The following is a 12,038-nucleotide window of genomic DNA, read 5'->3' as shown; positions in this document are numbered from 1 at the left end:
CCAGGAGAGACTCTGGGGACCCAGACTCATACAGGGTGAAACTGGACTGTCAGGAAAGAGAAAAGCACACTGAGACTCAGAGGAACTGCGAAAGGCAGAGGTACGGAGGCGCGCGGAGAGAGGGTGGACAACTGAATACGTGGCTGGCTTTCTCAAGCGGGAAAGAGACAAAAGCTCCCCACTGCTTTGAACTCCAGTTCCGGGCAAGACTCTGGGGACCCAGACTCATTCGGGGAGAAACTGGACTGTCTGGCAGCAGGTGAAACTTGAGGGCGGCTTTCTCTCAGAGGTGCTTGCAACAATTACTGCGGGACACTGAGACCCAGGGGCCTCTTAGGGCAGGGCTGACGGGAAGCCAATGCTGTTTGCTCCGTGCTGAGACTCCGCCCCATCCAAGCTGAGCACAGAGGCTTTTGCAATTTTGCAAGTCTTGTCTCATAAGGGTGTCTCCAGCACAAAAGTTCTCCCACAGTAGACACAGCTGATCCTCACAGCCAACTGGCCTGGAGGTCAATTCCTCCCAGTGATACCAACAACAATCAAGGCTTAACTACAAGACTGTGCACATAGACCACAAAAGGGTGCACCAAGAGTGTCCACCTCAGGTAACTGGGGAGGCTGTGACACTGGGCCCTATAGGACACCTAGCACACAATCAACTCAGGGAAGCAGCGAAAATGCGGAGACAAAGAAACAGGTCACAAATGAAAGAAATGGAGGAAAACAAACGACTGGATATAGAGTTCAAAACCACGGTTATAAGGTTTTTCAAGAATTTCCTAGAAAAATGCCAAAACCGGTTTGGCTCAGTGGATAGAGCGTAGGCCTGCGGACTGGAAGGTCCCAGGTTCGATTCCGGTCAAGGGCATATACCTTGGTTGCGGGCACATCCCCAGTAGGGGGTGTGCAGGAGGCAGCTGGTCGATGTTTCTCTCTCATCGACGTTTCTAGCTCTCTATCCCTCTCCCTTCCTCCCTGTAAAAATCAATAAAATATATTTTTTTAAAAAAAGAATTTCCTAGAAAAGGCCGATAAATTTAGCAAGACCCTTGAGGATATGAAAAAGGATCAACTAGAAATTAAGCATACACTGACTGAAATAAAAAATAATATACAGAGATCCAACAGCAGACTAGAAGATCGCAAGAATCAAGTCAAAGATTTGAAATACAAAGAAGCAAAAAACACCCAACTGGAAAAGAAATAAGAATCCAAAAATATGAAGATAGTGTAAGAAGCCTCTGGGACAACTTCAAGCGTACCAACACCCGAATTATGGGGGTGCCAGAAGAATAGAGAGAGCAAGATACTAAAAACCGATTTGAAGAAATAATGACAGAAAACTTCCCCTACAAGTCCAGGAAGCACACAGAACCCCAAATAAGAGGAATCCAAAGAGGACCACACCAAGACACATCATAATTAAAATGCCAAGAGCAAAAGACAAAGAGAGAATATTAAAAGCAGCAAGAGAAAAACAGTTAGTTACCTACAAGGGAGCACCCATACGACTGTCAGCTGATTTCTCAACAGAAACTATGCAGGCCAGACAGGAATGGCAAGAAATATTCAAAGTGAGAAAAACAGTTAGTTACCTACAAGGGAGCACCCATACGACTGTCAGCTGATTTCTCAACAGAAACTATGCAGGCCAGACAGGAATGGCAAGAAATATTCAAAGTGATGAATAGCAAGAACCTACAACCAAGATCACTCTACCCAGCAAAGCTATCATTCAGAATTGAAGGTCAGATACAGAGCTTCACAGATAAGAAAAAGCTAAAGGAGTTCATCACCACCAAACCAGTATTATATGAAATGCTGAAAGGTATTTTGTAAGAAGAGGAAGAAGAAGAAAAAGGTAAAGATAAAAATTATGAACAACAAATACATATCAACAAGTGAATCTAAAAATCAAGTGAATAAAAAATCTGATGAACAGAATAAACTGGTGAATATAATAGAAGCAGGGGCATAGAAAGGGAGAGGACTAACAGTTCTCAGGGGGAAAAAGGTGTGGGGGGTGCGGGAAGAGACTAGACAAAAATAGTACACTTATGGATGAGGACAGTGCGGGGGGAGTGGTAAGGGCAGAGGGTGGGTGGGAACCGGGTGGAAGGGAGCTATGGAGGGAAAAAGAGGAACAATTGTAATATCTGAACAATAAAGATTTATTAAATTAAAAAAATTATAAATTCAGTTGCACTAACCCCATTTCAAGTGCTCAACAGCCATCGTGGCAGATAGTTCTATTAACATTACTATAAACCTTTACAAACTCTGCCAGTATTACCTCTGCTACTCACTGCTTCCTCCTTGCCTTAGGTTTCCTTCTATAGTTTCCATTCAGAAAATCATAACACATATTTCATGGAAATCGTGGAGGAAGAGATCCTTAACATAGAAATCCATAAAATGGATTACTGCCAGAATTATCTCTGGAAACGTCTATAATTTCACTGTGTATGTTATTATTTGTTTACCACATACAGTTATATTTTTCTTTAAAATTGACTCTTTTGGTAAACAAATGTATTTGAAAGGTAATTTTAAAAAGTATTTTTATTTATTTATTTTAGAGAGAAAGAGAGAGAGGAAGAGAGGGAAAACATCAATTTTCTTGTCCCACTTATTATACATTCATTGGTTGCTTCTTGTATGTGATCTGACCAGGAATTGAACTTGCAAGCTTGGTGTATGCAGACGATGCTCTAATCTAACCAAATGAGCTACCTGGCCAGGACTGAAAGGTAATTTTTTATTTTCAATTTCAGTTTACATTCAATATTATTCTGTATTAGTTTCAGGTGTACAGCATAGTGGTTATAAAATCATGTACTTTATAGAGAACCTCCCCAATATTTCGAGTACCTTCTTGATCCCATACATAGTTATTATGGTATATATTTCCTAGGCTGAAATTTACATCTCTGTAACTATTCTGTAACTACCTATTTATACTTCTTTTAATATATTTTTATTGATTTCAGAGAAGGGAGAGGGAGAAACATCAAAGATGCGAGTCATTGATCAGCTGCCTCCTGCATGCCCACACTGGGGATCGAGCCCTCAACTCAGGCATGTGCCCTGACCGGGAATCAAACCTTGACCTCCTGGTTCATAGGTCAACACTTAACCATTGAGCCATGCCAGCTGGGCCAATTTATATTTCTTAATTTATACTTCTTAATTCCTTCGCCTTTTTCACCCAGTCCCTCAACCTTCCTCCCCTGTCAAACATCAGTCTGTTTTCTGTATCTATGAATCTGTTTCTGTTTATTTTGTTCATATAAGTGAAATCATATTGGTATTTGTCTTTTTCCCTCTGACTTACTTCACTTAGCATAACACCCTCCAGGTCCATCCATGCTATCACATATGGTAAAATTTAATTCTTTTTTATGGCCGAGCAGTATTCCACTGTGTACCACAGCTTTTTGTTGTTGTTTTTAAAAAATGTTTTTATTGATTTTTTAGAGAGAGAGAAATAGGGAAACATCAACATGAGAATGAAACATCAATCAGTTACCTCCCGCATGCACCCCAACTGGGGATCGAACCTGCAAACTAGGTATGTTCCCTGTCTAGGAATCAGACTAGCAATGTTTCGGTGCATGGGGTGATGCTCAATCAACTGAGCCACACTAGCTGGGGCTCACGGCTTTTTATTTTACTGTCAATTGATGGACATATGGGTTGCTTCCATATCTTGGCTATGGTTAAACAATGCTGCATTGAACATGGAGGTGCATATATTCTTTTGAATTAATATTTTGGGTTTCTTTGAATGTTGAAAGGTAATTTTATATTACTTCTGTGAATGTAAAGCAACATTATTTGCCTTATAAAGAAATGAAAACACAACAATATTAAGTTCTAGCTGGGCCTATTAAATAAGGAGAGATTAGCATGTACTACTGACCCTTGAATAACACAGGTGTGAACTGTGCAGGTCCACTTATGCACAGATTTTTTTCAATACTGTAAATGTATTTTCACTTCCTTATCATTTTCTTAACATTTTCCTAGCTTACTTTATTGTGAGAATACAGTGTGTGTGTGTGTGTGTGTGTGTGTGTGTGTGTGTGTGTGTATCAACTATTTATCGGTAAGACTACCAGTCAAAAGAAGGCTATTAGTTCAATTCTAGGAGAGTCAAAAGTTATACTACATAGATTTTCAACTTCATGAGGGAATTGATTACCCTAACACCCATGTTGTTTTAAAGGTCAACTGTTTTAGATAAGTATTGAGGACATACTAAGCATTCACTCAAGATTTTCTGCTTAAAATAACCAGAAATTTAAAATAACTGAAAAGGATACAACTTTTAAACTATATAACATAACTCAAATATTATTTAATATTATGAACACTGTACCTCCTAAAATAATTTCTTGACTGGTATCTATCCTGTGCTTTGGGAAATACCATTCTAATGAATTTAGATATTCCTGGCATTCAAAGCCAACTTTTTTTTGCCAACTTTTTTCCCTAAGTTCTATCCACTAGTTCCTGAACTGCACAACTTCACAATACTATTATTCCCTCTACCTAGAAAGCTTTTCCTTCCTATTACTCTCTGCTGATATCCTATCCATCTTTCAGGACCCATCTCACATATTAGCTCCTTCACCAACTACCCACTGAGACTCTTAACCAGCTAATAATTGGACAGTATTTTGTTACTACCTTTCTTATTTCATTTATCATGTTCTCATTGACATTGGTATTATTTATGTGCTTGGCTTATATCCCCTAGTATATAATCCTATACCCTTACAACTGTAAGGTTTTTAAAAATAGAGATCTTGTCTTACTCATTTTTGTATTTCCTACAGAACCTCAGACACTACTTAGCAGTAAGAAATGCTCAGAAAGTACTCAAGAGATTAAAATGAAATCTTAACACATATGTGTCTACTCTTTTTTTATATACATACTAGTGACCTGGTGAACGAAATTCGTGCACATTAACCTTTTGCACTCGGATGTCGAGATTAAAATTACTCTTTGAATGTATCAATAATTTGAAATATAAAAAAATCCAAATAAATAAGTTTGTATGAAAAGAAACTCCAGTTTTTTATTCTACTGCCGCGCTTTGTAAAATCTGGGGTATTTAAAAAATTAAATCCCGAGTAGAATAAAGGAATCGAGAAAAAAGCAAGCGAGTGCAAAGGGTTAAAAGGGGATTGATTAGAGGAAATAATTTAATATTGCTATTTGCCCTTTCTCTATAATAGAAGTTTCAGAGACGAAAGAAAATTAGTAAAATGTATATGAAAACCTTCCTTCTGTCAGAGTCTGGGGCACACCACGGGACCCAGAGTCAAGTCCCCACCCACCCACATGCACATCGGCCGCGCACCCCCTCCCCATTGGGCTAGATCCAGACCCAGCCAGTCCCACCCTTGTCAAGCCCTGCCGGGAAGGGGCATAGCCTCAGGTCCCGGGCCTAGCGCTGGGGCGGAGAGGAGCAGCCTAAGGTCCCCAGCCTGACACCAGGGTGGGGGGTGTGGCCTGAGGTCCCCTGTCAAGCCCCACAAGGGCAGGGGAGGGCATAGCCTCGGGTCTCTGTTGATTGCTTAAGGCTCCTTATGGGAACCTGGCCTCAGCTGTGGGTGCAGCCATATTTGTGATGGAGTGATGGTCAATTAGCATATTCCCTCTTTATTAGATAGGATATACTTTATTGATTTTTTACAGAGAGGAAGGGAGAGGGATAGAGAGAAACATCGAACAATCAGCTGCCTCCTGCACACCTGCTACTGGGGATATGCCTGCAACTAAGGTACGTGCCCTTGACTGGAATCGAACCTGGGACCCTTCAGTCTGCAGTCGGACACTCTATCCACTGAGCCAAACTGGTTAGGGCTGTGTCTACTCTTAACCACCACATCTGGAGGTAGATCCACATTCACATGCATTTTTTAGAAATAAGAAAATATTATAGTAAACCATTGTGCCTTTCCCTTTTACTTTAACTTTATTCTCTTCTATGAAATTATGTCTAGCCCTTCAGATTGTAGGAAAGTAAACAATTTGAGTCAACACTTTAGATTGATTCACTCAGCTATCTGAACCAGATGATTCAGTTTGAAGTAGTTTTTATGCTTTCTCCACAAATTTAAAAAGCAACTTTTCTTTTTTTTAATCCTTACCCGAGAATATGTTTCCATTGATTTTCAGAGAGAGTGGAAGGGAGGGGAAGAGACAGAGAGCGAAACATCGATTGGTTGCCTCCTGCATATGCCCTGACCAGGGCCAGGGATGGAGCCTGCAACCAAGGTACATGCCCTTGACCGGAATCGAATCCAGGACCCTTCAGTCCACAGGCCAACGCTCTATCTACTAAGCCAAACTGGCTAGGGCAGTGATCGGCAAACTCATTAGTCAACAGAGCCAAATGTCAACAGTACAACAACTGAAATTTCTTTTGAGAGCCCAATTTTTTAAACTTAAACTTCTTCTAACGCCACTTCTTCAAAATAGACTCCCCCAGGCCGTGGTACTTTGTGGAAGAACCACACTCAAGGGGCCAAAGAGCCGCATGTGGCTCGCGAGCTGCAGTTTGCCGACCATGGGGCTAGGGCAAAGCAACTTTTCCTTAGAGAAAGATTTAGAATTTAAAAATGTATATTTAAATAAAGCTTTAAAAAATGTATATTCAATGTATAGGCTTATCTATCTAGAAAGACACTTAATTCCCCAGTTACCTCCAGAAAAGAAAACTGAGTAGAAAAGGAATGGGGAAGAGGCTTACTTTTCACTGCATATACTTTATAGCTTTTAAATTGTTACATACAGTTTTCCTATTAAAACACTAATTTTTAAAATTAATAATCAATACCTAATCTTGGTCTTTTGGCTGGTATTTCATCAGTGTCCACTGTAGAAAACAGAGTGCTGAAACAAAAGAAAAAAAAATATATATATATATACACACACACATATGTACTTATATATACACACACAACCATTTCTATAAGTAAACTTAGCGTTTATATAACACACCTCCCTCTATCCACTTTGTCATAAAATGAGGTCAAACTGATGTTTTAAAAGAGAATGCTAATCGCCCTGGTAGTTGTGGCTCAGTTGGTTGAGTATCGTCCCATGCACCAAGAGGGTAGTCGGTTCAATTCCCGGTCAGGGCACATGCCTGGGTTTCAGGCTCAAACCCCAGTAGGGGTTGTGCAGGAGGCAGCCAACTGATGTTCCGCTCTCTCTCCCTGTCCCTTCCTCTCTCTCTCAAATCAATTAAGAAACAAAAAATAAAAAAGTACAAAAAAGAGAATGTCACTCCATAGTTGGACTTAACACTATGGTTTCAACTATTTGAAAGAGACTATCATGTAGTATCTGTAATCTGGCTAAAGTCCAAACTTGAAACTGGTCAGAAATCACTTAGCTAGTAAATGAACATAGATTAAGAGCCCAGGACTAGTTATTTCCTTCTTCTCTCCAGAAATGACTTAAAAAACCAACACCCCCTCCCCAGTTATTTTCTATCTCAGGTAGAAGTAGACAATGTAAGAAGCCTTGAAAGACAATTCTTAGCCAGAAAAGCTGCAATATTTAACTGCTTTTTTTTTCATGGAAACTATATTACAGTGATAATAAAATATTTGAAAATTCAGAAAAGTTATTGAACCTTTACCTCAACTATGTTAAAGCTTCATGATACATTACTAATCATCTAATGATGGTTGTGACTGATCATATTTACAAAAAAATGAACAGAATAAATCCTAGGATAATACAATTTAGTTCATTACTTTAAACATCCCAAGATCTCCTGGCCTCATTTTGACTGAAAAATGGCTTACATTGAGAAGAGTTGTCTTAGATTAAGGATGGGCAGTAAAGAATAGTATCTCCATCTCCAAACCACTGACTAGCAGGAATTCGTAGCAAAAAGGGAGAGGACAGGGGAGAGCACATTAATATTCCCTATCTAATAAATATATACCAACTGCCTATATACCAACTGCCTATCATGCCCCAGGTCCTCTGCACAAGGCCCTCTGGGTAGAATAAACAAATACTACTTATAAAAGTATATACTACTCATATTTAAAAATATAATGCTAGGCACTTTACAAAATGTTCTCCAATGAGCCTTATATCAACCCTACAGAAGGGGAGAAAGGCATAATAAGTTGAAACCCTACCCTCTGAACACATAATGGAAACAATCTATTTCATCAATGACCTGCATTCTCAGATTCCTGTATTAATCCTCTTGTTCTCTCACACTCCAAGAAACCACCTTTCAATGATCTTGAGGCTTAATAATAATTTTTTTTTTAAAATGAACGCGATATTTGATCACTGGGGAGGGTGTGTGTGTAAAGAACTGTTATGGTATTTTATTCTCTAGATTATTCTCTAGATGAAGTCTTAGGCAAAGGGGCACACACTATTAAGGTATAAACCAAGGGGTAAAATGCTAAGTAAACACAGCTTTTAGTTTCCCCAAAATTTTAACTTACGAGTACAGACTAGTGGTCTTTTTCAAGGAATGAAGTACCTACCTACCCCTCCCCTCAAATACTAATGCTGCAGCTAAGGATCACTCTCCCTACCTCTCTCCCCAGCCGCGCGCGGACACACACACACAGTTTGTTTCAGAACAAGACAGCTGCTGTTTCGGTGCTGAGAGAACAGTATTTGCAGTCAAAACGGCTTTGGGCAAGCTATCAACCTCACTTCCCTTCACTGCACTTACTGCCCACAGATGACACCTGGGAGTGTGCTTTGTAAACAGCGAGCCAAAACCAATGGCTAGTTTTCAACCTAAGAGCAGCACAGTATGATCAAGCCCCATTTGTGGACAGGAAGCAGCGTGGACTCGGACAAAAACATCCAATATCCTAACCACCACCTGCCGCTCCAAAGACAACCAGCATCTTCCATCCCCAGGAGCGGCACCAGCACAGGGCGGAGGAAGCAACTACGTCACCAGGACGCCCGCGACCCGCACCTCCGCCGCCGCGGCCCAGCTACGCGTTCGGGCTGCGTTTCTCCGCCGGGGCCCTCCGGGCGCGATCGGCGCTCGCGGCCGGACCCGGGGTGGGGGAGGGGACGCACAGGCCAGCTCCCAGCCCCTCTCCGCTCACCTGTTCGAGCGCCGTCTCTTCAGCAGGGCCCGGGCAGGGGGCACCGACCGGTCGCAGAAGCGGAAAATGGTGCCGAGAAACCTAATCAGCCATTTGTACATACCAAGCCGAAGCAGCAGCGGCGGCCGACACACCCCGAGACGCAAACCCCAGAGCTGTCGCCGCCGCTGCCGCCTTCGCCGCCTTCGCCGCCTCAGCCACCACAGCCAAGGTTCAGTCGCCGACTTGTGACGCGATCGGCAGGCCCACAGATAGAACGTCCCCAGGGCTAGCGGAGGATCCCGCCTGCCCCCGCTCTCAACGTCACCTCCTCCCTCCCGACCGGAAGGCATCTTCGTCCTCGATCTGCGCACGCGCGCCCTAATGGCCCCGGCCCAATCAGGGATGAGATCGAAAGGGATGTGGCGGGGCTTTTCCCTTTGGCGGAGCCAATCCGGAGGCGGCGCGCGGGACAAGGCCCACAGGCTGCACGTGAGGCGGCTACACGTGAGGCTGGTACACCGGGGAGGGAGCGCTCCGAGAGCCCGAAACGCAGGAGGTGCTCCGTCAACGTTTGGGTGCGCGAGATAAAGGTAGGTCCGATGAATTAACAAGTGTTTACCGTGGTAGGAGCCCTATAATTTGCTTATACCTTGTACTTGGCAGGCACTGTCGCCTTCATTTCTCCCAGCAGCCACAGGCAATGGAGAATCTTGTGCCCCCCCCCCCCGCCCCTTTTTTTAAATAAATAAGGAAACCGAGGCACAGAGCGATTAAGTCATGTGCCTAAGGTTATAAAGCAAGCTGGAATTTGAACCGGGGTCTGAGAACCAGCACCAACCCCCTCACCCTAGAGGTCTACTGGGAGAGAGGAGATTATAAGTTACAAGACAATTGTCTTGCCCTGACCGGTGTGGCTCAGTGGATAGAGCGTCGGCCTGGGGACTGAAGGGTCCCAGGTTCGATTCCGGTCAAGGGCGTGTGCCTTGGTTGCGGGCACATCCCCAGTGGGGGGTGTGCGGGAGGCAGCTGATCGATGTTGCTCTCTCATCGATGTTTCTGACTCTCTCTCCCTCTCCCTTCCTCTCTGTACAAAATCAATAAAATATATATATTTTTAAAAAGACAATTGTCTTTGTTCATCCTTCGTTCAATAAATAATATTCTGAAATTCTGCTGCAAACCACTAGCTACCCACCTTTGGCTACCGCCACTCCGGCTTGGGGAGAGGGGCAGTTCCTGTACACAGCTACCACTAGGATGTCACTAAAAGTTTGAGAATACAGTAATAGGAGAATTACGAAGCCTACAAGATTGAGAGGTGGCTATTGCAAGTACAGCATCTATATCCCATTGCCTCCCCAGAGGACTCTCCTTCCCCCAAGGTCATCTCTCCACTCTTCTCAACATCTTTCACAAGCCACCAACAGAAAAGAATTTCCCTCCCACCTGCACCCCAACCCATTTCATAATTTAAGATTAATGCTGGCTTTTTTTTTTTAGGCAGAGCAGTTTAGCGGTGTCCCAACTGTCCATTCCATTTTAATAGGAGTTGGTCTTTGCTCTTTCCCTTCGGCGTGCCACTGAAGATCCTGGTGTCGCCATGGGTCGCCGCCCCGCCCGGTGTTACCGGTATTGTAAGAACAAGCCGTACCCGAAGTCTCGCTTCTGCCGAGGTGTCCCGGATGCCAAGATCCGCATCTTTGACCTGGGGCGGAAGAAGATGAAAGTGGGTGAGTTCCCACTCTGTGGCCACATGGTGTCCGACGAATATGAGCAGCTCTCCTCCGAATCCCTGGAGGCTGCCCGTATTTGTGCCAACAAGTACATGGTGAAAAGCTGTGGCAGAGATGGCTTTCACATCCGAGTGCGCCTGCACCCCTTCCACGTCATCCGCATCAACAAGATGCTGTCCTGTGCTGGGGCTGACAGGCTCCAAACAGGTATGCGGGGTGCCTTTGGAAAGCCCCAGGGCACAGTGGCCAGAGTCCACATTGGCCAAGTCATCATGTCCATCCGCACCAAGCTGCAGAACAAGGAGCACGTGATTGAGGCCCTACGCAGAGCCAAGTTCAAGTTCCCTGGCCGCCAGAAAATCCACATTTCCAAGAAGTGGGGCTTTACTAAGTTTAATGTGGATGAGTTTGAAGATATGGTGGCCGAGAAGCGCCTCATCCCAGATGGCTGTGGGGTCAAATACATCCCTAATCGTGGTCCCCTGGAGAAATGGCGAGCCCTGCAAGCCTAAGAGTCTCGGTGCTGCCCCCACCTTACACCCACCAATAAATCAGCTTTCTATTAAAAAAAAAAAAAAAAAAGAGTTGGTCTTTGTTTTTGCCAAACTAAGAACACCATTCAAGTATTGGGAAGCGATTCCTCAAAACAAAAGAGCAGTCTTCATTCAAAAAATAAATCAGAACCCTGGTCAGATGGCTCAATTGGTTGGCGTGTCGCCTGTACACCAAAAGGTGGGTTTGATTCCTGGTCAGGACACATACTAGGTTGCAGGTTTGATCTCGTGGTTGGGTGTATACAGGAGGCAACTGAAAGATTAACATCGTGGTACTCTGGCAGGCTAAATAGCCATCTCAGGCAGTGATGAAAGAAAACTGAACTTATTTAAGGAAAAGGGGATGGAAGGTGGGAATATCCAACAGAAAGGGCTGCACAGAGAAAAAGGGGCCTTGGTGACAGGTGCAGGGGGTTAGCCCAGGATGAGCAGCCACTGTCCATTGTTCCTCTGCTTGCAAGTCTCATGGGGTCCCTTGGTTCAGAGGTTAGGGGATATGTTCCTGTGGGGGAATGGCCCAGGTGTGCTCCTTGGAGGGAGAGCATGCACGGGATCCTTTGTCCTGAGTGTATTTATCTCTTTCTTGCAGGTGGAAATCTTAGGGAAGTTCTCAGGGGAGGATCTTAATAGAATACTCATCAGCT

The 12,038-nt window shown here is 43.6% G+C and overlaps 2 protein-coding genes across 6 annotated transcripts in view; one reads left to right on the top strand and one right to left on the bottom strand.

Moving 5' to 3' along the window:
* SENP2 (SUMO specific peptidase 2) overlaps positions 1-9,428 on the bottom strand; it is a 46,018-nt gene extending 36,590 nt beyond the window's left edge. For 2 of the 4 annotated variants that reach the window (XM_079764552.1, XM_079764551.1), the window contains exons 1-2: positions 9,126-9,370; positions 6,854-6,909 (exon numbers count right to left, since the gene is read on the bottom strand). In XM_079764552.1, the coding sequence (XP_079620678.1) occupies positions 6,854-6,909; positions 9,126-9,226 (157 nt within the window). In that variant the 5' untranslated portion in view covers positions 9,227-9,370. Of the gene's footprint in view, positions 1-6,853; positions 6,910-9,125 lie in introns of all 4 variants that reach the window. The other 2 variants (XM_079764550.1, XM_079764553.1) reach the window with 2 other exon arrangements.
* Positions 9,429-9,577: 149 nt separating this feature from the next.
* On the top strand, positions 9,578-11,378 carry LOC307097082 (large ribosomal subunit protein uL16-like). Of its 2 annotated transcripts, none has more exons than XM_079766986.1 (2): positions 9,578-9,697; positions 10,608-11,378. In XM_079766986.1, the coding sequence occupies exon 2, from the start codon at positions 10,708-10,710 to the stop codon at positions 11,350-11,352; it is 645 nt and encodes a 214-aa protein (XP_079623112.1). In that variant the 5' UTR covers positions 9,578-9,697; positions 10,608-10,707; the 3' UTR covers positions 11,353-11,378. The 2 variants fall into 2 exon arrangements, with proteins under 2 accessions (XP_079623112.1, XP_079623111.1); XM_079766985.1 differs by having other exon boundaries at positions 9,589-9,697; positions 10,654-11,378.
* The last annotated feature ends 660 nt before the right edge of the window (positions 11,379-12,038 follow it).

This window comes from Cnephaeus nilssonii, assembly GCF_951640355.1.
Source record: "Cnephaeus nilssonii genome assembly, chromosome: 3".
NCBI lineage: Eukaryota > Metazoa > Chordata > Mammalia > Chiroptera > Vespertilionidae > Cnephaeus > Cnephaeus nilssonii.
Note: the sequence above shows the minus strand (reverse complement) of the source record. Positions and strands in the feature narration are given on the sequence as shown.

Coding starts and splice junctions, on each gene's coding strand:
- LOC307097082 (XM_079766986.1), top strand. CDS start 10,708: ATGGGTCGCCGCCCCGCCCGGTGTTACCGGTATTGTAAGAACAAGCCG.